The sequence below is a fragment of the Mustela nivalis genome, assembly GCF_964662115.1.
Source record: "Mustela nivalis genome assembly, chromosome: 7".
In the NCBI taxonomy this organism is placed as follows: domain Eukaryota; kingdom Metazoa; phylum Chordata; class Mammalia; order Carnivora; family Mustelidae; genus Mustela; species Mustela nivalis.
The window spans coordinates 53481709-53509444 of record NC_139026.1 but is presented as its reverse complement, the minus strand read 5'-3'; the positions used below and the strand labels follow the sequence as shown (position 1 = coordinate 53509444).

At 36.0% G+C, this 27736-nt stretch overlaps 1 protein-coding gene across 1 annotated transcript in view; it reads left to right on the top strand.

The window, feature by feature from the left end:
- Positions 1–6653: 6653 nt before the first annotated feature.
- The window catches only part of LOC309870230 (NKG2-A/NKG2-B type II integral membrane protein-like), a gene marked incomplete at its 5' end in the record, with an annotated part of 77758 nt that continues 56675 nt past the window's right edge, over positions 6654–27736 (top strand). The window contains 6 exons of the mRNA XM_082742424.1: positions 6654–6672; positions 10243–10335; positions 13402–13479; positions 13963–14016; positions 14960–15111; positions 23106–23212. Coding sequence (XP_082598550.1) covers positions 6654–6672; positions 10243–10335; positions 13402–13479; positions 13963–14016; positions 14960–15111; positions 23106–23212 — 503 coding nt within the window. The remainder of the gene's footprint in view (positions 6673–10242; positions 10336–13401; positions 13480–13962; positions 14017–14959; positions 15112–23105; positions 23213–27736) is intronic.

The following is a 27736-nucleotide window of genomic DNA, read 5'->3' as shown; positions in this document are numbered from 1 at the left end:
ACAGCTTTGTAATAGAGCTTAAAGTCTGGAATTGTGATGCCACCAACTTTGACTTTCTTTTTCAATATTCCTCTGGCTATTCGAGGTCTTTTCTGGTTACATATGAATTTTAGGATTATTTGTTTCATTTCTTTGAAAAAAAAAATGATGGTATTTTGATAGGTATTGCATTAAACATATTGATTGCTTTAGGTAGCATAGACATATTCACAATATTTGTTCTTCCAATCCATCAGCATGGAGCGTTTTTCCATTTCTGTCTTCCTCAATTTCTTTCATGAGTACTTTATAGTTTTCTGAGTATAGATTCTTTGCCTCTTTGGTTAGGTTTATTCTTAGGTATCTTATGGTTCCTGGTACAATTTTAAATGGGAATGACTCCTTAATTTTTCTTTCTTCTGTCTTGCTTTTGGTGTATAAAAATGCAACTGAGTTCTGTGCATGAATTTTATATTCTGATACTTTACTGAATTCCTGTACAAGTTCCAGCAGATTGGGAGAGGGGTCTTTTGGGTTTTCACATAAAGTATCATATCATCTGCAAAGAGTGAGAGTTGCACTTCTTTGCCGATTTGGGTGCCTTTAATTTCTTTTTGTTGTCTGATTGCCAGGCTAGGACTTCTAGTACTATGTTGAATAGCAGTGGTGATAATGGACATCCCTGCCATGTTCCTGACCTCAGTGGAAAATCTCTCAGTTTTTTTTCCATTGAGAACAATATTTGTGGTGTTCTTTTCATAGATGGCTTTGATGATATTGAGGTATGTGCCCTCTATCCCTACACTTTGAAGAGTTTTGATCAAGAAAGGATGCTGTACTTTGTCAAATGCTTTTCAGCATCTATGGAGAGTATCCTGTATTTTTTATCCTTTCTTTTATTAATGTATTGTATCACACTGATTGATTTGTGGGTGTTGAACCAAACCTGCAGCCCTGGAATAAATCCCACTTGGTCGTGGTGAATAATCCTTTTAATGTACTGCTGGATCCTATTGACTAGTATTTTGGTGAGAATTTTTGCATCTGTGTTCATCAAGGATATGGGTCTGTAATTTTCTTTTTTGATGGGGTCTTTGTCTGGTTTTGGCATCAAGGTAATGCCTCATAAAATGAGTTTGGACGGTTTCCTTCCATTTCTATATTTTGGAACAGTTTCAGGAGAATAGGAATTAATTCTTCTTTAAATGTCTAGTAGAATTCCCCTGTGAAGCCATCTGGCCCTGGGCTCTTGTTTTATGGAATATTTTTGATGACTGCTTCCCTCTCCTTACTAGTTATGGGTCTGTTCAAGTTTTGTATTTCTTCTTGGTTCAGGTTTGGTAGTTTATATGTCTCTAGAAATGCATCCATTTCTTCCAGATTGTCAAATTTGCTGGTGTTTAGTTGCTAATAATATGTTCTTATAATTGTATGTATTTATTGGTGTTGGTTGTGATCTCTCCTCTTTCATTCATGATTTATTTATTTATTTATTTCTCTTTTCTTTTTGATAAGTCTGTACCACATGGTTTTGGTGCAACTATAAATAAGATTGAGTCCTTGATTTCTTTTGTCTCATTGTTAATATACAGATGCAATTGACATCTGTGCATTCATTTTTTTAAATTTTTTATTTTTTATAAACATATATTTTTATCCCCAGGGGTACAGGTCTGTGAATCACCAGGTTTACACACTTCAAAGCACTCACCAAAGCACATACCCTCCCCAATGTCCATAATCCCACCCCCTTCTCCCAACACCCCTCCCCCCAGCAACCTTCAGTTTGTTTTGTGAGATTAAGAGTTACTTATGGTTTGTCTCCCTCCCAATTCCATCTTGTTTCATTGATTCTTCTTCTACCCACTTAAGCCCCTTGTTGCATCACCACTTCCTCATATCAGGAAGATCATATGATAGTTGTCTTTCTCTGCTTGACTTATTTCGCTAAGCATGATACGCTCTAGATCCATCCAAGTTGTCGCAAATGGCAAGATTTCATTTCTTTTGATGGCTGCATAGTATTCCATTGTGTATATATACCACCTCTTCTTGATCCATTCATCTGTTGATGGACATCTAGGTTCTTTCCATAGTTTGGCTATTGTGGACATTGCTGCTATAAACATTCGGGTGCACATGCCCCTTTGGATCACGACGTTTGTATCTTTAGGGTAAATACACAGTAGTGCAATTGCTGAGTCATAGGGCAGTTCTATTTTCAACATTTTGAGGAACCTCCATGCTGTTTTCCAGAGTGGTTGCACCAGCTTGCATTCCCACCAACAGTGTAGGAGGGTTCTCCTTTCTCCGCATCCTCGCCAGCATCTGTCATTTACTGACTTGTTTATTTTATCCATTCTGACTGGTGTGAGGTGATATCTCATTGTGGTTTTGATTTGTATTTCCCTGATGCCGAGTGATATGGAGCACTTTTTCATGTGTCTGTTGGCCATCTGGAAGTCTTCTTTGCATAAATGTCTGTTCATGTCCTCTGCCCATTTCTTGATTGGATTATTTGTTCTTTGGGTGTTGAGTTTGCTAAGTTCTTTATAGATTTTGGACACTAGTCCTTTATCTGATATGTCATTTGCAAATATCTTCTCCCATTCTGTCAGTTGTCATTTGATTTTGCTAACTGTTTCATTTGCTGTGCAAAAGCTTTTGATTTTGATGAAATCCCAATAGTTCATTTTTGCCCTTGCTTCCCTTCCCTTTGGCGTTGTTCCTAGGAAGATGTTGCTGCGGCCGAGGTCGAAGAGGTTGCTGCCTGTGTTCTCCTCAAGGATTTTGATGGATTCCTTTCGCACATTGAGGTCCTTCATCTATTTTGAGTCTCTTTTCATGTGTGGTGTAAGGAAATGGTCCAATTTCATTTTTCTGCATGTGGCTGTCCAATTTTCCCAACACCATTTATTGAAGAGGCTGTCTTTTTTCCATTGGACATTCTTTCTTGCTTTGTCAAAGATTAGTTGACCATAGAGTTGAGGGTCTATTTCTGGGCTCTCTATTCTGTTCCATTGATCTATGTGTCTATTTTTGTGCCAGTACCATGCTGTCTTGATGATGACAGCTTTGTAATAGAACTCGAAGTCGAGAATTGTGATGTCATCACTTTGACTTTTATTTTCAATATCCCTTTGGCTATTCGAGGTCTTTTCTGGTTCCATATAAATTTTAGAATTATTTGTTCCATTTCTTTGAAAAAGATGGATGGTACTTTGATAGGAATTGCATTAAATGTGTAGATTGCTTTAGGTAGCATTCTCACAATATTTATTCTTCCAATCCAGGAGCATGGAATATTTTTCCATTTCTTTGTGTCTTCCTCAATTTCTTTCATGAGTACTTTATAGTTTTCTGAGTATAGATTCTGTGCCTCTTTGGTTAGGTTTATTCCTAGGTATCTTATGGTTTTGGATGCAATTGTAAATGGGATTGACTCCTTAATTTCTCTTTCTTCTGTCTTGTTGTTGGTATACAGAAATGCAACTGATTTCTGTGCATTGATTTTATATCCTGACACTTTCCTGAATTCCTGTACAAGTTCTAGGAGTTTTGGAGTGGAGTCTTTTGGGTTTTCCACATACAGTATCATATCATCTGCGAAGAGTGATAGTTTGACTTCTTCTTTGCTGATTTGGATGCCTTTAATTTGCTTTTATTGTCTGATTGCTGAGGCCAGGACCTCTAGTACTATGTTGAATAGCAGTGGTGATAATGGACATCCCTGCCATGTTCCTGACCTTAGCGGAAAAGCTTTCAGTTTTTCTCCATTGAGAATGATATTTGCGGTGTTTTTTTTATAGATGGCTTTGATGGTATTGAGGTATGTGCCCTCTATCCCTACACTTTGAAGAGTTTTGATCATGAAGGGGTGCTGTACTTTGTCAAATGCTTTTTCAGCATCTATTGAGAGTATCATATGGTTCTTATTCTTTGCTTTATTGATGTGTTGTATTACATTGACTGATTTGCAGATGTTGAACCAACCTTGCAGCCCTGGAATAAATCCCACTTGGTCGTGGTGAATAATCCTTTTAATGTACTATTGAATCCTATTGGCTAGTATTTTGTTGAGTATTTTGGCATCTGTGTTCATCAAGGATATTGGTCTATAGCTCTCTTTTTTGATGGGATCCTTGTCTGGTTTTGGGATCAAGGTGATGCTGGCCTCATAAAATGAGTTTGGAAGTTTTCCTTCCATTTCTATTTTTTGGAACAGTTTCAGGAGAATAGGAATTAGTTCTTCATTAAATGTTTGGTAGAATTCCCCAAGGAAGCCGTCTGGCCCTGGGCTTTTGTTTGTTTGGAGATTTTTAATGACTGTTTCAATCTCCTTACTGGTTATGGGTCTGTTCAGGCTTTCTATTTCTTCCTGGTTCAGTTGTGGTAGTTTATATGTTTCTAGGAATGCATCCATTACTTCCAGATTTTCAAATTTGTTGGTGTAGAGTTGCTTATAGTATGTTCTTATAATAGTTTGTATCTCTTTGGTGTTAGTTGTGATCTCTCCTCTTTCATTCATGATTTTATTTATTTGGGCCCTTTCCCTTTTCTTTTTGATAAGTCAGGCCAGGGGTTTATCAATTTTATTAATTCTTTCAAAGAACCAGCTCCTAGTTTCGTTGATTTGTTCTATTGTTTTTTTGGTTTCTATTTCATTGATTTCTGCTCTGATCTTTATGATAGACTCAAAATGGATCAAGGACCTCAATGTGCGAAAGGAATCCATCAAAATCCTTGAAGAGAACACAGGCAGCAACCTCTTCGACCTCGGCCGCAGCAACATCTTCCTAGGAACAACGCCAAAGGGAAGGGAAGCAAGGGCAAAAATGAACTATTGGGATTTCATCAAAATCAAAAGCTTTTGCACAGCAAATGAAACAGTTAGCAAAATCAAATGACAACTGACAGAATGGGAGAAGATATTTGCAAACGACATATCAGATAAAGGACTAGTGTCCAAAATCTATAAAGAACTTAGCAAACTCAACACCCAAAGAACAAATAATCCAATCAAGAAATGGGCAGAGGACATGAACAGACATTTCTGCAAAGAAGACATCCAGATGGCCAACAGACACATGAAAAAGTGCTCCATATCACTCGGCATCAGGGAAATACAAATCAAAACCACAATGAGATATCACCTCACACCAGTCAGAATGGCTAAAATCCACAAGTCAGGAAATGACAGATGCTGGCGAGGATGCGGAGAAAGGGGAACCCTCCTACACTGTTGGTGGGAATGCAAGCTGGTGCAGCCACTCTGGAAAACAGCATGGAGGTGCCTCAAAATGATGAAAATAGAACTGCCCTATGACCCAGCAACTGCACTATTGGGTATTTACCCTAAAGATACAAACATAGTGATCCAAAGGGGCACGTGCACCCAAATGTTTATAGCAGCAATGTCCACAATAGCCAAACTATGGAAAGAACCTAGATGTCTATCAACAGATGAATGGATCAAGAAGAAGTGGTATATATACACAATGGAATACTATGCAGCCATCAAAAGAAATGAAATCTTGCCATTTGCGACAACATGGATGGAACTAGAGCGTATCATGCTTAGCGAAATAAGTCAAGCAGAGAAAGACAACTATCATATGATCTCCCTGATATGAGGAAGTGGTGATGCAACATGGGGGCTTAAGTGGGTAGGAGAAGAATAAATGAAACAAGATGGGATTGGGAGGGAGACAAACCATAAGTGACTCTTAATCTCACAAAACAAACTGAGGGTTGCTGGGGGGAGGGGTTTTGGGAGAAGGGGGTGGGATTATGGACATTGGGGAGGGTATTTGCTTTGGTGAGTGCTGTGAAGTGTGTAAACCTGGTGATTCACAGACCTGTACCCCTGGGGATAAAAATATATGTCTATAAAAAATAAAAAATTAAAAAAAAAAAGCCATGTCTACATCCTGGCAGACGACCCACAAAATAAGTTTTTTGTTTATCTGACTGCAGTAAACTCTTCAATAAAAAAAAAAAAAAGAATTCCATTATTTGCATCCAAAACCATAAGATACCTAGGAATAAACCTAACAAAAGAGGCAAAGAATCCGTACTCAGAAAACTATAAAGTACTCATGAAAGAAATTGAGGAAGACACAAAGAAATGGAAAAATGTTCCCCGCTCCTGGATTGGAAGAATAAATATTGTTAAAATGTCTATGCTACCTAAAGCAATCTACACATTTAATGCAATTCCTATCAAAGTACCATCCATCTTTTTCAAAGAAATGGAACAAATAATTCTAAAATTTATATGGAACCAGAAAAGACCTCGAATAGCCAAAGGAAATTGAAAAAGAAAGCCAACGTTGGTGGCATCACAATTCCGGACTTCAAGCTCTATTACAAAGCCGTCATCATCAAGACAGCATGGTTCTGGCACAAAAACAGACACATAGATCAATGGAACAGAATAGAGAGCCCAGAAATAGACCCTCAACTCTACAGTCAACTAATCTTCGACAAAGCAGGAAAGAATGTCCAATGGAAAAAAGACAGCCTTTTCAATAAATGGTGCTGGGAAAATTGGACAGCCACATGCAGAAAAATGAAATTGGACCATTTCCTTACACCACACAAAAAAATGGAATTCTTTAATATTGATTATAAAGTACAAATATTTAGAGTGAATAAAAGTATAAAGCATACAGATGGACTACCAAAAAAGAGGTTAGTATCTGAGGGTTTGGCAATGGAAAAATCCATTGTAATTCAGAGTAATTTTTAAAAATCAAAAAGAAGAAGTCTAGAAATGAAAACAAAAACATTTAAATGAATAATCCGTGGAGTGATTAAAGAACAAGTTAGAAAAGTTTAGGGAGTATGTAAGTGAATTGAAAGAACACTTGAAGACAAGAGAAAAGGAGGGAGAAACTATAAAAGCTACTCAGGCATGAGGGATAACATTTGCAGAGAGGATCAGAATCATTGAGAGAATGTGGATATGCCATATTGGAAGAGAGCATATGGGATGGTATCAGGACTGGCCACTGGATCGTCCCATTGAAGAAACACAGTTCTTCATTTTAGAAAAGATACCCTTAATGAACACTGTAAACATAGTAAAACTATTTCTAATTCCCATCTTTCCATTTTCTGTTGAATCTATGACAAATTGGATTTTTGCCCCAACAGCTCACTGGAACCATTCCCTGTTCTGTACACAAAATAACAAAATCTCATCTTACTTGATTAGCAGCAGAATTCAACAGAGTGGATCATTCATTCCTCCTGGAAACACTTTTTCACTTGGTATCCATGGCAACATAGTTTCATGGACTTAACTCCTATCTCATCATTTTACCTCTTCTCCTCTTCCTCTTTACATGAGAGAGTCCCAGAGCTTATCCTAGAACTTCCTCTTATTTACATCCACTTTAAGTTCCTGGGTGACAATCTCGGTTACTTCATTTTAAGCAACACATGCAAGCTGAAAAGCCCAGTTTTATACTTTCCTGCCCATATCTCACCATTCACCTTAGGGCATGATATCTGAATCCTTAGTCAACTGTTCCATTTGTTTGTTTCATGAAAAATTCACTCTTCAGATGTCCAATCCAAACACAGACTCTTAATCACACTTGCTTCATGTATAATCCTTTCCAGCTCATTGAATGGAAACAGATTCAATCTGTTTTCAGATCCTCAAGGTAAAGCACATGTTTCATCCATGACACTTTTCCATTTTTCTCAGGCCATGTTCTCACATTAGAGGCTTCTTAACATTGACTTCAATGTATTCCAGTGTTCAATCTCTTATCGCCATTGCCCGTTTTACCTTAGCTCAAGCCACCATATCCCTATAGTATTTTGAATCTCCCTGTTTTTGTTCTTAATTTTTACATTTCTTTTTTTTAATTTTTTAAAATTTATTTGACAGAGATCACAAGTAGAGAGGCAGGCAGAGACAGAGGAGGAAGCAGGCTCCCCGCGGAGCAGAGAGCCCAATGCGGGGCTTGATCCCAGAACCCTGGGATCATGACCTGAGCCAAAGGCAGAGGCTTTAACCCACTGAGCCACCTGGGTACCCCTAAATTTCTTTTTATCTGACCAGTTGAGACTACTATAATGTAGTCAGAGCATGCTACTCATCTGTCCCTGCTTCTTGAAAAAGAAGTTACAGACTTACCTAGCAAAATCCTGGGAGATCTGATCTTTTCAATTCATGCATATTACTTTATAATATAGCATTTTTCAATCTTTACTTCATTATATCCCCCAAACTCAACCCGCCAAGGAGTTTTACAGATACATTATTGTCATGAAAATTCAAAACCAAGAACATGTTATGTCTCTCTTCATGTACTGTATGTGTATCTGCACTTAAATAAAATAGGCTAGATTTTTTTCACTACCAACACAACAGAAATACAATTATAAGAGAATATTATTTTCCTTAAGATTTTATTTATTCATTTGTCGAAGAGAGAGCCCAGGCAGGCAATGTGGCAGATAAACGCAAAGAGAGAGGCAGGTTCCCCGCTGAGCAAGGAGCCCAGTACAGGACCCTGGGATCATGACTTGAGCCAAAGGCATACACTTAATGACTGAGCCACCCAGGTGCCCTAAAAGAATAGTATTTAAAAAATATTTAAACCACATTTTCCTTATCCATTCGTCCGTTGAAGGGCATCTTGGTTCTTTCCATAGTTTGGCGACCGTGGCCATTGCTGCTATAAGCATGGGGGTACAGATGGCCCTTCTTTTCACTACATCTGTATCTTTGGGGTAAATACCCAGGAGTGCAATGGCAGGGTCATAAGGAAAATGTGGTCCATATACTATGGAGTATTATGCCTCCATCAGAAAGGACGAATACCCAACTTTTATAGCAACATGGACAGGACTGGAAGAGATTATGCTGAGTGAAATAAGTCAAGCAGAGAGAGTCAATTACCATATGGTTTCACATATTTGTGGAGCATAACAAATAGCATGGAGGACATGTGGAGTTAGAAAGGAGAAGGGAGTTGGGAGAAATTGGAAGGGGAGGTGAATCATGAGAGACTATGGACTCTGAAAAACAATCTGAGGGGTTTGAAGTGGCGGGGGCTGGGAGGTTGGGGTACCAGGTGGTGGGTATTAGAGAGGGCATGGATTACATGGAGCACTGGGTGTGGTGAAAAAATAATAAATACTGTTATGCTGAAAATAAATAAATTTAATTAAAAAATAATGAATACTGTTATGCTGAAAATAAAAAATAAATTTAAATAAATAAATAAATAAATAAATAAATATTTAAACCAACAAATGGGGACAACCTGGAAGAAATGGATAAATTCCTAGAAACATGAACTACCAATACCAAAACAGGAAGAAATGGAAAATTTGAGCACATGGAAAATCAGCAAAGAAATTGAATCAGTCATCAAAAATCTCCCAACAAAGAGAACTCCAGGGCCAGATGTTCCCAAGGGGATTCTGCCAAACATTTAAAGAATTAAAACCTATTCTCCTTAAAAAATTCCAAACAAATAGAATTGGAAGGAAAACCTCCTAATTCATTCTATGAGGCCAGCATTAGCCCAATCGCAAAACCAGACAAAGACTTCACTCTAAAAGAGGACTGCAGGCCAATATTCCTGATGAACATGGGTGCAAATATTCTCAGCAAAATATTAACAAATCAAATCCAACAGTAATTCAAAGAATCAAGTGGGATTTAATTTTTGGCGGCAAGGGTCGGTCGATATTCACAAAGGAAACAAAGTGATACACCATATTCATAAAAAAAGTATAAGTACCGTATAAAGCTTTCAAGAGATCTATGGAAAGAATTTGACAGTGCACATTCAAAATAAGTGGAGATAAATATCAATAAACCCCTGTTGTTAATGGGGTGGTGTTTACAGATATTTCCCATTATAATAGAAATGACATAAGGAGAGTATAATGGAAAGAAGTGTGTAATGCCAAGATTTAGAATCCTGTATAAAAGTAGAACTGTCACATCTAAGATAATCAGGTCTCAGCATTTGTGACCAAGAAAAAAGCAAGTTAAGAGCATGGGTGGTCAAGCTTCTGACCCCAATATCTTGTGGAATATAAACATTTCTCAGAGTCATGTCACAATTAGCTGACACACTACAAGCTGAAAGTCTTAGACATTCTGGGGGTGTGTGATGAGATAGTGTCTTCAAAAAAGCCCAAGTGTAAGGATTTCCTGTTCAAATTTTAAGTGACACATTGAAGAGAAATCTACTTTTTCCACTATTACCTCTCTCTGAGCTTTCACAGGACTGGCAGTCTGTGAAGACCACAGATACTGTCTGTTTACAAGAGTAACCTGGTCTCCCAGTGGAAGATGTAGGATTCTCTGGCCAACAGAAGGTATGTGTCACTCCTCTGCTGTCTCTCTCCTAGCTGCCTCACTTAGTGGAATATACAGATGCTGGATGGGATGTACATGAGGTACAGTTAATATGCAATCAAATCACAGAGAACATTGGTATATTTATTCCAACAATTCAGGGTAACTGACAAGAATGAATATGGAAAACATTGGATAATTTCTTAAAGTATTCAAATTTTTGCCTGTGGAGAAATAATTAGGTACATACACATGCACATAATTGTGTTTGCAGATCAGTATAATTTCAAGTGAAATCTCATAAGCATCATGAGAAGGGATGTTTAATTTTGGAATTATCATCAATATAGATATAATTATATATATTATTTTATTTTTAGCCCAGTCTTTGAAAATAGATTCTTAAAACAGACAAACATAGATGAAGGGGAAAAAAAGAGAGGAGGCAAACAATAAGACATTTGTAACTATAGAGAACAAATTGAAGGTTGCTGAAGGGCAGGTAGGTAGGGGATGGGCTAAACATGAGATGGGTATTAAGGAGGGCTTTTGTAGTGATGAGCATTGGAGGTTATATGTAAATGTTGAATCACTAAATTGTTTTCCCGTATCGAATATAATACTATATGTCAACTAACTAGAATTACATAAATATTTGAAAAAATATTTTAAGATGAAACCTTCAATCATAAAAGTCAAATGTAATTCCTCATATACTTGTTTTGTTAAATGAAAGTTTGATTGTTCATGGACAGCAGATGAGGTACCTTCTGGAAAATGTTAATTTAAACTTAAGTATGAAATAATCAAAAACTTTTTTAAAAAATTGACCAAAACTTGACAAAAAAAGATATTTAATACTGAAAGAGATTTCTGTCTAATGGATTATGTTACATGATCTAAAGGATATGAATCAGCAATGATACTGTGACTCGTATTAAAAATACTTAAGCGGGGACCTGGGTGGCTCACTGTGTAAAAGCCTCTGACTTCGGCTCAGGTCATGATCTCAGGGTCCTGGAATCGAGCCCCACATCGGGCTCTCTGCTCAGCAGGGAGCCTGCTTCCTCCTCTCTCTCTGCCTGCCTCTCTGCCTACTTGTGATCTCTCTGTCAAATAAATAAATAAAATCTTTAAAAAAAATTTTTAAAAATGCTTATGATAACTACCATACTACTGAGAACTTAGAAAAGCTGAATGGAATAAGTAGTTTAAATGCGTTATATTTTATATATTTTAATTCCCCGTTTAGATTAGTATAAACTAGGTAGTTAGATAGGAAATAACTTCTTTTTTTTAAAATTTTATTTATTTATTTGACAGAAAGAGATCACAAGTAGGCAGAGAGGGAGGCAGAGAGAGAGAGAGAGAGGAGAAAGCAGGCTCCCCACTGAGCAGAGAGCCCATTGTGAGGCTTGATCCCAGGACCCTGGGATCATGACCTGAGCTGAAGGCAGAGGCTTTAACCCACAAGCCACCCAGGCACCCCAGGAAGTAATTTCTTAAAGGTCATAGTCTGTAAATTTGAGACCTAGAAGTAATTCCATATTTTACTGATTTTGAGCTCATTGACTGAATTATGAAATCACATTTATTTCATTTATTAGAATTCCTTATACAACTGAAGTTTCCCTACTGCTTTTGACATTCTTAGGTTTTTCTGGAAGTTTGTACCAACAGTTTTCTTCCATAAATGAACTACACTTTTATTTATCATTTTATGGTTTTACACCTTTACTGTTAAATTGGTTGTCAATTTCTGGTGTTAAATAAGTACTTTAAAAAATACTTTTTGGTGTTTTTTATTTCATTATTGTTCAGGGTTGGGATAAGTTTATTGTGTCATGTAACATTTTCAGCACATAAAAGATTTCTTTTAAAACTTAATGATTTCTTCGAACTCCACAATTACTCAAAGTAAGAGACCACTTGATAGTACTGCATGACATTTTAGTAAAGAAACCTGAGTCTTAAATAAATGTAATATACTCCAATTTACTCCACATACTCCTGTATGTGCTAAAACTAATATTCCCTAATCTGGGGGACTCAATTTTTTTAACCAATAATGTATTTAAAACTTGCCAAAAAAAAAAATGGTGCAGCATTTTCTTTCTAATGTAGCATTTTAATATTAACTATTTTAATATTATTCCAGTAGTGTTGACCTGTTCTATGGAATCTGGCCTTACATTAATGAGGACAATATAATTCCTGAATTCTTTTCCTTCTTCACTCATTTGTTGCTTTACATGTTTCCAACCAATACTATTGTGTCAAACAGCGAATATCATTATAAAAACCACTTATATCTTCATGAAGCACTTCTTTAAAGCTCCAAGAAAATTAGTACCAGATTTTACATTGTTCAACAGCAGATGAGTACTAGCACTCACCACACACTCCACCCACTGTGACTGTCCCACCCACTGTTCATTAAGTCCTTCAGCACAGTCCCATTCAGTCCTGTGCCTGACACCACACAGCTGCAAAGATGAATAACCAAGGAGTTACCTATGCAGAACTCAGTCAGGTTAAGGGTTTAAGAAGACAGCAAGTGAAAGTGAAGGGCACTAAAAGTGGCATTTCGGGAACTGAGCAGGAAATAACATATGCAGAATTAACTCTTCAAGATGCTTCTCGGGATCTTCAAGGGAATGGCAAGAACTACCAATGGAAAGGTAAAATACTTAATTCAGACATAGTATAACTGCTCTAGAATGTGCACTTGGGGAGCAGGGGTGCAGGGAATGAGTAGAGGATGATCTCATATTTTTCATTTGTGTGGTTCAGAGCTTGGAGCTGGAATATGGTATTGTAATTGAAATCTGAGGATGAACCTTGTTCAAGTGTTGTAATTCGTGGTCTTAACCCAATCTCATGAGGGTAATATATTTATTGCAAATGTAATGATATATTCTGAGGGATGATTACAATGACCGATACAAGTTTGGGGTCCAAATTTTTATATGTGACTCCCTGTGCTTTGTTGGTTCTCTTGTATGTAAATTTCCTAAATGATTGTTTTTCATCCATATTTTCTGAGCATTTTCATTTCTCTTCCCACTATTTACCTTCATGTCCAGGGAAGGTCATTGCTGGGATCCTGGGAATCATCTGCCTTGTCTTGATGTCCACTGTGGTCACAATAGTTGTTATTCCCTGTAAGTGTTTCAATGATGACAAGGGAATTTTTCACTTTAATGATCATCGGTGCTCGAAATGTTGCACAATATTATGGAATGGCATTACCTCATTTTAATGCATGTTCTAAGTGTGGAATGGTTACTCAGAATCTGTCAAAAGTAGAAATAACAGAATGAATCTATATAAAGCGTATTACACATATATTCAGATTTCATGCCTGAGATACAGGTTATGACAGAGACTTTATGGAGATATACAAGTTAGTTCTTGAGACTGGTTAAACCAAATACTGTAAAGACTGTGAGGTTTGATTCTTTAAACTTTTGAATTGTCTTCTCCCATATGTTCACTATTTTATTTAATTTTTTGGGTAAAATCAATTTTATCACAGAGGTTTCCCATTCTAAATACTATACCAAACTTCAAACTAAGAAACTCAAATCATAATGAATTATTTAGTTTAATATTAAGTTTTATGAACATTGTTTTAATTTTTCTAGTTGCTGCAGGACCAGTGCAGAACAAGGCGTCCATGGAAATAACGATCCAGAAAGGTAGAAAATAATTTCCAAAACTCTGGTATTAGGAGAGCTTATATTTTTTCTGTATCTTAAGCTAGACAAGTATGATAATAGATGTTTTTTGGGGAAAATGAATTAGAAAATTGCATAGTAAATTTTCATAATTGATGAGAATAGGAGAGTATTACTTATTACACAACAGTGTAATGAGGAAATACTCATTTAAAATCAGCATTACAGGGGCACCTGGGTGGCTCAGTGGATTAAGCCGCTGCCTTCACGTAGGGTCATGGTCTCAGGGTCCTAGGATCAAGCCCTGCATCTGCCTCAGCATCTCTGCTGAGCAGAGAGCCTACTTCCCCCTCTCTCTCTGCCTGACCTCTCTGCCTACTTGTGAACTCTCTCTCTGTCAAATAAATAAATAAATAAAATCTTAAAAAAAAATAAATAAAATCAGCATACATGATGAGGTACCTGGATGGTTCAGTGAGTAAAGTGTCTGACCCTGGGTTTTGACTCAGGTTATGAACTCAGGGTCCTGGGACTGAGCCCCATGTCAGCTCCATGCTCAATGCAGTGTCTGTTTGAGATATTCTTTCCCTCTCCCTCTGCCCTCCGGTTCATGCGCTCTCTCTCTGTGAAATAAATTAATAGATCTTAAAATAAAATAAAATTACTACATCCATTGTTAACCAATGGCCTCAAATTTCCTCCTGCTATGACATGATATAATATAAACCGTTATACAATTCCAAATAAGTTGTTTTGGAATGCATGTAAAGATGGACATTTTTGTTTGTTTGTTTGTTTTATACTGGCACATAAGTAAGGGATGAAAGCCCGACTCTTCTGGGAATGTGCATGTGTTTTTGTTTTATTTTTGCCCGCTTGTGAGGGTAAAGTGGTGTGTTGTATACACATTTGTAAGTTTTAATATTCAAAGCCTTTTGGATAATATCTCATAATCTTTCTTTAGCTTATCATTGTGGTCACTGTCCAAAAGAGTGGATTACATATTCCAAAACTTGCTACTACATTAGCACTGAAAGAAAATCATGGAATGAGAGTCGGTTGTCCTGTGCTTCTAAGAGCTCTACCCTGCTCTCCATAGAGGATGAAGAGGAAATGGTGAGGTTTCAAATGTTTTCAGCTTTTATTAAAAGCTTATCATTTAATATTACATTTGTAGATCTCATCCATATAGTCATACACATTGCTTGTTTATTTATTTTAAAGTCTGTTATTATTCCATAGTTTGACTCTATGATATTTTACATTTTTATACCTTTAATGTACATTTAATAATTTCTAGTTCTTGCTTTTCATAGAAAGCCATATTCTATACATGCTCTTTTGACTGAAAAAACCTTACTACATTTTTTACCACACATCAAGAAAAACTATGTGATTGGGGCACCAGGGTGGCTCAGTGGGTTAAGCCTCTGCCTTTGGCTTGGGTCATGATCTCAAGGTCCTGGGATTGAGCCCCACATCATGTTCTTTGCTCAGCAGGGAGCCTCCTTCCCATTCTTTCTCTGTCTGCCTCTGTGCCTACTTGCTTTCTCCTTGTCAGATAAATAAATAAAATCTTAAAAAAAAAAGAAAACTATGTGACAGGGCACATTCACCACAAAATAGAATATAACTACACATCTGATCATGAGCAAGAAGTTTAGAGCCTCTATTAGCCCTGCCAATGTTAATACTGTGAAATGTCTTTCTTACTTTTGGAATTTATATCGATGGAATCATGCAGTATGCATTATTATGTGTGTCTCCTTTTGTTCTTGTATGATATTTGTAATCCATCTATATTATTCCATTTGTCTATAGTTTATGAATTTTCACTGCTGCTGTCTTATATAAATAGGACATTTTAAAAGCTCTTCTCAGAAACGTACATACTTTTTAGTATGTGGGTATTATGAATAATTATTTTATGAAAGACTTTTTCTATGTGGTTTCCATGTATTGTACTTATAATAACTTATTATACATAACTACATAATATATAGTATATTTATGAAATGTAAATAATGCATTTATCAAAATAACAATGCATCAATGTGGCTCTGTGGGTTAAGCCTCTGCCTTTGGTTCTGGTCATGATCTTAGGGCTCTGAGCCCCGCATCAGGCTCTCTGCTGGGCGGAGAGCCTGCTTCCCCCTCCTCTCTCACTGCCTCTCTGCATACTTGTGATGTCTCTTCCTTTCTCTCTCTCTGTCAAATAAATAAAGAAATCTTAAAAAAAAAAAAAAAGAAAACTACATGATTGTGCATATTCATCACAAAATAGTCAGAACATAAATACAGATCAGATCATGAGCGAGAAGTTTAGAGCCTCTATTACCCCTGCCAGTTTTAATACTGTGAAATATCTTTGCTTATTTTTGGAATTTATATCGATGGAATCATGCAGTATGAATTATTATATGTGTTTCCTTTTAATCTCGTATAATATTTGTAATCCACCTATATTATTGCATTTGTCTATAGTTTGTGAATTTTCACTGCTGCTGTCTTATATGAATAGGACATTTTAAAATCAATTTTCAGAAATTTACTTCCTTTTTAATATGTGGGTATTATGAATAATTATTTTATGAAAGGCTTTTTCTATGTGGTTTCCATGTATTGTATTTATAAAAGCTTATTATACATAACTACATAATATATGGTATATTTATGAAAGGTAAATAGTGCATTTGTCAAAAATAGCAATGCATAAATGTAACGTTATAATTGTATTTATATATGATTATTATACATTTTCTTCGAAGCATTAGTATGAAAATGCCCAGCCATGGATATGTCTATCTTTCAATATATTATATTATCCCTACATTTATCTAATGTATTGTGTAAACAGATTGTACAAAATATTCCCTTGATTCAAAATTCAGAGATCTGAGAAAAATTATGACAAAAACTTCTGGTGGTTGTAGAACAGTATCATTTTTCTGGGGTGTGAGTTATTAGGATATTCTCTTCGGTGAGAAGAACACAAGTGTGTCCCTTGCTTATTTCTCCTAGATGGTGCTTTCTTTGGTCTTCTTGGAAGTCCTTACCATGTTTTTTTTTGTTGTTGTTGTTTTTTAATTTATTTTTTTATTTTCAGCATAACAGTATTCATTATTTTTTCACCACACCGAGTGCTCCATGCAATCCATGTCCTCTATAATACCCACTACCTGGTACCCCGACCTCCCACCCCCCCCGCCCCTTCAAAACCCTCATTGTTTTTCAGAGTCCATAGTCTCTCATGGTTCACCTCCCCTTCCAATTTCCCCCAACTCCCTTCTCTCTATCTCCCCAAGTCCTCCATGCTATTTGTTATGCTCCACAAATAAGTGAAACCATATGATAGTTGACTCTCTCTGCTTGACTTATTTCACTCAGCATAATCTCTTCCAGTCCCGTTCATGTTGCTACAAAAGTTGGGCATTCATCCTTTCTGATGGAGGCATAATACTCCATAGTGTCTATGGACCACATCTTCTTTATCCATTCATCCATTGAAGGGCATCTTGGTTCTTTCCACAGTTTGGCAACCATGGCCATTGCTGCTATAAACTTTGGGGTACAGATGGCCCTTCTTTTCACTACATCTGTATCTTTGGGGTAAATACCCAGGAGTGCAATGGCAGGGTCATAGGGAAGTTCTATTTTTAAGTTCTTGAGGAATCTCCATACTGTTCTCCAAAGAGGCTGCACTAACTTGCATTCCCACCAACACATGTTGTTTCCTGTCTTGCTAATTTTGGCCATTCTAACTGGTGTAAGGTGATATCTCAATGTGGTTTTAATTTGAATCTCCCTGATGGCTAGTGATGATGAATATTTTTTCCTTACCATGTTTTAAATATGAGCTCTTATTTGGGTTTACAAGATGGAAATAGCTCTATATTGCATTTTTACTCCCCTATTAGAGTTCTTTAATGATCTGAATTTTAATATTACCATGGTCCAATATATCATTTGGGTGTTAATGATTATTTTGAACCTATTTCAGAAGTTAGTCAAAGCTCATAAATATAATTTCCCATATCAGTTTTATATTTTTAATTTATTTATTAATTTTTCACTTTAATTAGAGTTTCTGATGCAATTGGAATTTATTTTTGGTGATGTTGTATTTGCAATGCAGAGAGATAAATGTGAAGGTTATAGTTTTCTACATCATAAACCTGATTGATGGAACATAATGTAAAGCAAAGTCGATCTTTTCTTCATAAATAACTTTATACATATATAGTCATATACATGTCCCCATATGTTCCAATCTGCTTCATATAAGCTATGTAGATAGCATATATCTTTATATAGATAATTATAAACACATATATCAGTCTACACAGTCTGTCACAACCCACAGCCCTTTGAGTAAAATGTAGAGCCTTCCCTTCACTTGATGTCCCTTTACTGTGTCTCATTTCTACTTTGTTTTAAGTGTTTCTCTACTTACGTTGAGAATTACATGAATGTTATCACTTTGTTTTAACTGATGATTTTCATTCAAATATCGAATAATTTAGACACTAGAGTTGAAGCAAAGCCCCTTAGACCTAATGATAGCTTTATACTTCTTTGTTTTCCCCTTCTTCCTGATGATTCTTGCAAGATTCCTTCTGTTACCATTTAATTTCTGTTTGGATAATTCCCTTTAGCAGTTCTTTTAGAGTGGGTATGGAAGTGACACTTTTCCTAGTTTTCCTTTATCTCAGAATGTCTTGATTTCCCCTGCATTCCTGAGTGATGTGCCCCTTGAATAGTCAGTGATTGATTGCTGTCTACATTTTTTTTGTTTGTTTGGATCTTTCTAGCATGCTTTTTTTCTATTAGGTTGACTAGAGAGAAAAAAACATTTTGGGGCCTTTTGTCTGTGCACTTTGCTCTCTGTGGTTTGCTCACCACTCTGGGATATATGAGGCAAAGAGAAATTCCAGGGCGCTGACCACCATGTCATTCCTTGGGGTTAGAGGGCACAGTTCTGTCAGCTTTCTCATTGCCTGTTTGAATGTTATGTTGTTTTGTGTATAATATCCAGGTATCTTAGCTGTATTTGGTGGAGGAAGTAGGGAACAGTAGCATATCCTCTCTTTCTTGCTGGAATAGGAATTCTGATATGTAGTAGTTCTAATGTGAATGTTCCTAAGACTGATAGTATTGAGCAACTTTCTCTTTATGTATTTGCCATCAATAAATGCTTTTCAGTGAACTATCTTGAAATATTTTTTTTGTTATCATATTTTGAGAATTCTTTATGTATCCTGGCAGCAAGTTTTTTAGTAGATGTATGATTTGTATATATTTCCTCAGTCTATGACTTGTCTTTCCTTTACTTCAAAGTGCAGACATTATCTTAAGGAACCACACTTCATCAGTTTGTTCTTTTATGGATCATGTTTTGTTTCTCTCTGAGAAATCACTGCCCAACTTGTGGTCAGATGTTTTTCCTAATACATCTTCTTGAAATTTTATCATTTGCACTTACAGATGGCCATCTTTTAACATTTTTGTATATAGTATAAAGTATATATTATTAATTCCATTTGAAACTGATTTCTTCCTCAACATTTATTGTGATACCATACTTTCTCCCAGAAATGATTTTGTATCATTGGCGAAATCTGCATTCCATATATGTGTGGGTGTGAACTTTTCACTTCTTTCTTGGGTTCTTTGATCTTGTATATATTTTTGTCAATACATACTTTAAAAATTGTCCTTTTACAAACAGTAGCTTTATATTAGTTCTTTTTCAGAGTTATCGTATCTATTCTAGATCTTTACATGGATGTTTTCTTTTCTATTTCTGTCAGTATAAATGTGTTTTTAATTAAAAATAAAAATTAGTTTTATCTTCTGCATCAGAGAAATCACAACTTTTGACCTTCTTTATTCTGCGAATGTGACAGATTACGTTAATGGAATTACAAATGTAAATCCAATTGATATTTTTTCAATAAATCTACTTATCTTAGAGTTCATTATTTTTATATATTATCAGAATCAGTTTAGATTGCCATTGACATGTAATTTCCTTTTTTTAGTATTACAAGAAAATGCACAAAACACACACTTTATTATACCTTTTTTTCTACCTTGTAAGATTTTCTTTTCGGTTCTTAATTGACATTTCATCTTTCTTTCCTCATAAGCATATTCTGTAACTGAGTATGAAAAGTTTCTGAATTAGAGATTAAATTATATTAGAGGTTAAGACACTTCTGATATTTTATTTTCTTTTGTGTTTTGGTTTTCCCAAGTCATATTTGGTAGGATGTTTTCAATTTTATGTCTAGTTTTAAACATATTTATATATTTTCATGGTATTCTGTTATGTTAATTTTACTGTGTTATAATGTACATACAGGCAGTTGCACATGTGATACATGCCAACAGCTGGCTGAATTTTCAAGTGTCACCATATAGGAAGGAGAAAATGAATATTACCAGCACTTCAAAATGCCCCTTTCATTTTTTCACCTCCATTTACAAACATTTACATAAGTAGAATGATACAGTATCATATTTTATTTATGGTATTTTCAGGGGAAGCTAAACTTGTCCCTTTCATCCGTAGTTGCATGAAGTTGTAAATAGTCCATACTCCTTACTGTTTCTTTTCTTTATTTTTTTTTTTCTTTAAGATTTTATTTATTTATTTGACAGACAGAGATCACAAGTAGGCAGAAAGGCAGGCAGAGAGAGAGGGAAACAGGATTCCCGCTGAGCAGAGAGCCTGATGTGGGACTCGATCCCAGAACCCTGGGATCATGACCTGAGCTGAAGGCAGAGGCTTTAACCCACTGAGCCACCCAGGTGCCCCCATAATTTATATCTTTTGATTGGAATATTTAATGAATTAGCATGAGTGTATTGTTTTGATAGTTGGATTTAGGTCTCCCATTTTGCTATTCATTCTATGTTTATGTCTTATTTTCTTCTTCTGCCAGATGTATAACCCTTTTCTGATATATATGTAGGAGTGCCATCACTGAATAATATGATATTTTTATTTGTAATTGCTTGAAAAAACGCTGTACTCTTTTCCATTGTGGCAACACCAATTTATATTTCTTCCAAAGGATTTCCTTTTCTTCAGGTCCTCACCATTATTCTCTTATGTTTTTGGAAAAAGCAATTCTAACAAGTGAGATTTGATATTTTATTGTGATTTTGATTTGCCTTTCCCTGACGATTAGTGGTTTTCTTTCTTGTACCTATTGGCCATTTCTATGTCTTCAGAAAAATGTTACTCAGGCCTTGTGCCTATCCTTGTTTGTGATATTTATTCATTTTGGATATCAGTCCCTTATCTGATATAGGGTTTATAATTTTCTCCTGTTCTGTACATTGTTCTTCCAAATATTTTTCAACTTCTTTGTTCTTTCCTTTGCTGTGCAAGTGCTCTTTAGTTTAATGTACTCTGTTAATTTTCTGCTTTTTCTTTCTCATTAATGAGATGAATAAAGTCTACTATTACTTCCTCAATTTCATATATTTTTTCTACTGAATCTCCAATTTTTTGGAGAGCCAATGAAGTGAATTTTCATTCAGGTGTATAATGATAAACTAATTCTCTATGGTTTATTCATATAGTTTTATCTCTCTATTGATATTTCCTATTTGCTGTATTCCTGCCATTATATGTTCATTTACTTATCTGAACTGTTTTCTTTATCATTTCCATGTAATTATTTTTTTTAAGATTTTATTTATTTATTTCAGAGAGAGCAAAAGACAGAGAAGCACAAGCATGAGCAGGGAGGAAGGGCACAGGGAAAAATGTCTCCCCACTGAGCAGGGAGCCCAATGTGGGGCTTGATCCCAGGACCCTGGAATCATGACTTGAGCCAAAGGCAGAAGTTTAACCAACTGAGCCACCCAGGTGCCCCATATAATTTCTGTATATTTATAAACAGTACTCTAAAATACTGTCTTCTAATTAATGTAACACCTTATTCCAGTAAAAGTTTATATTGACCTATGCTATCTCTTAGCATAGAAGACATTTGTCAGTAACTTTCCATGTTTTGTCTTGTTTTTGTTATTGTTTTTTTAGGTAGATATTTTTAGTAATACCGTGTAAATAACACGCAGTCTGTTTCATATTCTTATATGTATGTTTTTTGTAAGTTGCATACAATATACGGAAGGATCTTCTCCCCTATAATCTGCCTGCTGATATTTTTGTTCACTGTTTCCAAATTCTTATTCTTTTTTATTTTTTAGCCTTCATGCCCTGGTGATTTTGTAGCTTAGATGAAACCCACAAGTTTTTTAAAAACTGTGTTCAAAGACTGCAAGTCAGTAGGGCTTGTACCCTCTGCCATGTGATATGTGTGTGTGTGTGTGTGTGTGTGTGTATGAGTGTGAGAGGGAAGTGCTCACAACTTGAATATCAGTTCTCAAGTCTCCTTCTGCTTTCACTTTCTACTGGCTCATCTTGGTCTCCTCTCCATGTGCCCATAATTTTTTTCATCAGTCAGGAGTGTATAGAAAGCTCATGTCAACTCTTCCGTTGTATGTACTCTCACTAACTATCTTGCCATTGTATTTACGGGGGTCTCAGTGCTTAACAGAAAACCACAACCTCTAACTAGTAAACATATGGCTTTTCCTCATTCATTAACAAGCAAAATCATCACTCTGAGCTGAAAAGTCAGTGGGCTTTTTCAGTCCCTTCCTCACCCCCACTGCTGATTGAGTCTCCCCTGTGGCACCAGCACCATTGCTTTCTGTAGCTTCTCCAAATTAGGAAAATACAAGCTTCTGGGTCACTGAGCTACTATGGGCAGGTGCGGAGGCATGGGAGCAGTTCTGGGCTCAAAAACTACAGACGTGCTTCTTTTCACAAAAAATCTCTAGGAGTTTCTCAATAATGGATATTTCTTAAAGTGTTATTAACCTTTGATAAATTATCAGAACACTGAAATTGTTGTCTTTATAAGTTTTTCCTCTTCATTTACTCGTACTAAGATATTTTTATATGTTCAGTGTATAACACTATATTAAAATGTGAAAGTTTCTATAGAATCTATAGAAAAAATAACTGTGGTTATTACAAATTCAAATAAGAGCTTTTATTTGACTTCTAAAAAATTCTTTTCTCATAGTGTTTGTTCGGCTTCCTCATTCATTCTTCATGGATTAGTAGAGTTTCTCAGAATATCAATATTAATCCATCTTTGTGTCCAAAAGCCTCTGCCTTCTTTCCTACACCGTAAGTTGCTTAACAACTTTTGTATTTTATGCCTTAAGAGGACTAATCTTACAAAGAATCTGTACAGTATGTGAACAATCCTACAACACAACTGTTAAAGTGTTTCCATAGCAGAATAATATGGGATATACTCACGTTCGGATGTACAACTATTACTTTATATGAACTGTTTATTGTTTAAAATATTGTGATTTATATTTTTTAAGAGTAATAAGATATAATTCTCTGTATTTCAGGTCATCAGTTTTTTCAGCAACTGACAAGAATTGCTCATTTTTCAACTTTGACTCAAACATGAGATCTTTTGACAACTGTTTAGATCTAAAAATATATGTTTGTAAGCATTAGGCATTTTAGTTACCTAATTTTGGTATAACTATATTTCACCATCTATAAAGAAGATATTTCTCATTTCTTCAAAAGGCATGCAATTTTCCTAGATATTTTTCAGATACTATTTTTAGAACAATTTTAGTTCACAACAAAATTGAGAAGAAGGTACATAGCCATCCTCCACCATCCCTGCATGCACACATGCATGGCCTTGCCCGTTATCAGCATGATTCACTAGAATGGTTCATTTCTTAGCCAAGAGGAACCTGCAGTTTGCATCATAATCAAGAAAGTGCACCTGAGGTTTCCCCCTTGGTGTCAAAAAACTTTTTCCATCTTAATTTTATTAATGAAAAAAATATATCCTCAGGTACATATTATACATTTCTTAAGCTTTTGTTATATGTTAAATAAAAAAGTACAAATTATAATATGGAGCAATGTTACTGTGAAGTCTTCAATAAGGTCATCAATCCACTCATATTACCAAGTGAATTGATTTGTCCTGCAAATAAAGGTTGCAAATAAGGAGCTGCAAATAAAGGTTGACGACCCTGGGTGGCAAGATTACACACTAGAATTGAATCAGGAACAGAAACCAGAGGAAGATTGATGTCAATAAATAAAATTTATTATCCAATTGTAAGGGAAAGCTTACTAGAAGGAAAGGCTACTAAAATGAAGAAAATCATAAAGAATTTCTTAGGATTAAAGGAGAGTACCCAAGGGAGAGATCACTGGGAAGCCCCATATGCTTCCTGAAGATGGGATTTAGATGTCATTGAAGACAATGTGGCCACACACAGCTTCATGGCAGACATGCTCATTGTATCGACCTGGTATATAGCAACTCCACAGTCCATAGGCTGAACAAGGTGGGGATGGATCTCAGGCTGTGACTGACAGGCAGGAAGAACCCTTGTTAGGAGGCACAGAGCAGAAGGGCAGGAAGCTTTCACTGGGACTGGCCACAAGTACCTGCTGGAGACTGAATACACAGGACTTCCTACGTGCATGCCGCTGGCAACAAAGCCAGAGTGTCCAAACACCCTGAAAACACCATGAAGCCAGGAAGAAGAGCCCTTTCTCTTGCAGGGTCTCTCTCCATTGCCTTTATTAACAGAATTTAGCCTCATGTGAGCTGACAAAGAACAGAACTTTATAGGATCCTGCTCCATTGTCCGAGAACAGGGCACAGAGGGATGGGTAGATTTAGAGCTGAGAATACTAAATTGTTCACAGGCACTCAGGATTATAATGAAACAAACACAGGATTGTTATATACGACCCATTCCCATCTGCCCCATGTCTCCAGAGAATGGAATAAACACTTTTCTTCTGAATCACTTCTAGTTCAGCACTATACAAAATTACGTTCATTTTTTGGTAGAGATTGGCTTCTTCTCAGTCATTAATAATCACTACATTTTCTGGTGTGATGTTTTCCTTACCTGGAGTTCAGATATTTTAGAAGACATCTTGTTTTACTCCAAGTCCCCACTTCTGTTGCCCTTCCCCAGACCCAAAACTACTTTGGTCTAAAAAATAAATGTTAAATAACGAAGAAAACAAGAATAAAATTTAAAGATATTTGTGTGAGTCGAACAGTTTATTATTCCCATAATTCAGGAATAACTTTAGTAATTTGATAATGATTCAGATATTTCCACCCTAGCTCAATGACAAGAGGGAGAGAGATTGAGCTTGATTATTAATTGCAAAAAAATTCATACTTCACATACATATATCTCCTTGAATATAGACACATTTTTTGCACATATTATTTTTTAAAGGTTTGTTATTTGTTTATTTTGCACAGAGGGAGAGAGTTCAAGAAGGGCGAGCAGCAGTCAGAGGGAGAAGCAAGCTGCCACTGTAAAGAGCAAGATGGGACGGTGCAATACTCAATCCCAGGACCCTGGGATCATGACCCTACACATATTCTTTACACTCTCTGTATTGATTTCTTATACTCCGATTGAGAAATTATATGAATATTCAAAATCAAATTCATATAATATGTAAATGTTAGCTGACATTGTACTCAAACAACCGAAGTTTGCAATTAAATTATAAAATAAGCATTTACTTCTCATTCACCAGTTTCTGCTTTGGCTGGGTTGATCAAGGCTCAGCATGCATGGGCTTGGCTCCAGAATACAACTACAGATTCAGCTCAGATCTTTTGGACATATTTTATTCTTAGAAGAGGAGCTACCTGATATACATGACATCTTATAGCAGAGATTAGCGGCTAGGAGAAATATGCTTCTTAATGCCTGGACTCTGAACTCATAAGCTATCACACTCCTACTCACATTATATTGTGAAAACAAGTCACTTGGCCAAACTTATCATTGATTTTCTACAGGGTTTACTTCTTTCAAAGTGCTCTGATGGAAGGAATGAAGTTTTCTTGAGCAAAAACCTAATCTACCATAATAACTATAGGAATTTTTTTTCTCATTGTATTTCATGAGAGAAACTTGTTTGTAAAAGACAAATATCGGTAAACAGATTTTTGAAATCAAGATGAAGTTACTATTCTTTCTCTTATGGGTCAAGAAACCCAGTCTCCTCACCCAATGTGTTACTTTGGACATATATAATGGTCTTTTTTGGAATAGAAGACATTTTTAAAGGAATTTTCAAGGTTAGCAAGATAGTCTGTTTGGTTCCTAGATTTGGTGAAGCTACTGGGCTTAGGGGTGGAAGACACTGAAATGCCCTTTTCCTACCAGTGTTGAGTATCCCATCAATCCATATGTATTTCTTACCATGGAGAAGAAAGAAAAGTAAGAGAGAAGCTCTTTAATATTAACATTCTTTTTTTTTTAATTTTTTTATTTTTCATAAACATATATTTTTATCCCCAGGGGTACAGGTCTGTGAATCGCCAGGTTTACACACTGCACAGCACTCACCAAAGCACATACCCTCCGCAATGTCCATAACCCCACCCCCCTTCTCCCAATGCCCCTCCCCCCAGCAACCCTCAGTTTGTTTTGTGAGATTAAGAGTCACTTATGGTTTGTCTCCCTCCCAAAATTAACATTCTGATGTGGAACCCCTCCCAGTTTTTTCTTAAATTATTTTTTACATCTCTACATGCTTCTAAAACAGATGCTAATATATTACATGTACCCATTAAGAAGCCATGGGAAGACTTTGGTAGAGTGAGCTTAAATGGAGGTTCCACCAAATTCACTGGAGATATATAAGCATGGAATACTATTTTAAGGGAGTTAGGAAAGTGTAAAGTCAGACTAGAAAGAGTCATGGGAGGGCTCAGTCAGTTAAGTGACTGACTCTTGATTTCAGGTCATGTCACGACCTCAGGGTCATGAAATTGAGCCTGTGTCCAGCTCCATGCTCAGTGCAGCGTCTGCTTAAGATACTCTCTCCCTTGCCTTCTGCCCCCAACCCCATTTCAAATAAATAAATAAATCTTAAAAAGAAAAAAAAGAAAGAAAGAAAGAGAAGACCGTATGGTCTTGATGATAATAGCTTTGTAATACAGTTTCAAGTCCAGAATTGTAATGTCTCAAACTTTGGTTTTCGTTTTCAACATTATTTTGTCTTTTGGGGGGCATTTCTTATTCCATGCAAATTTTAGGATTGTTTTTTCTACCTCTGTGAAAAATGCTGATGATATTTTGATTGGACCTCTATTGAATGTATAGATTGCTTTTGGTAGCATACATATTTATCAATATTTGTTTTTCCAATTCATGAGGATGGAATTTTTTCCATTTTTCTTTGTGTCTTCCTCAATTTCTTTCATAGGTGTTCTATAGTTTTAGTTTATCTTTACCTCATTGGTTAGGTTTATTCCTCTGTACCTTCTGGTTTTTGGTGCAATTATAAATATGATTGATCCTTTGGTTTCTATTTCTTCTGCCTCAGTGTTAATATATTGAATGCAACTGACTTCTGTGCATAGATTTTTATCCTGCACCTTTGCTGAATTCCTGTATGAATTCTAGTAATTTTTTGATGGAATCTTTGCATTTTCTACATAGACAATCATATCATCTATGAAGAATGAAGGTCTGAATTCTTCTTTGATGATTTGGATGTCTTTGAATTCTTTCCGTTGTCTGGTCGCTGAGGCTAGGACCTTTCTGTTGTCCGATTGCTGAGGCTAATACCATTGAACAACAGTGGTGAGCATGGACTCACCTGTCATGT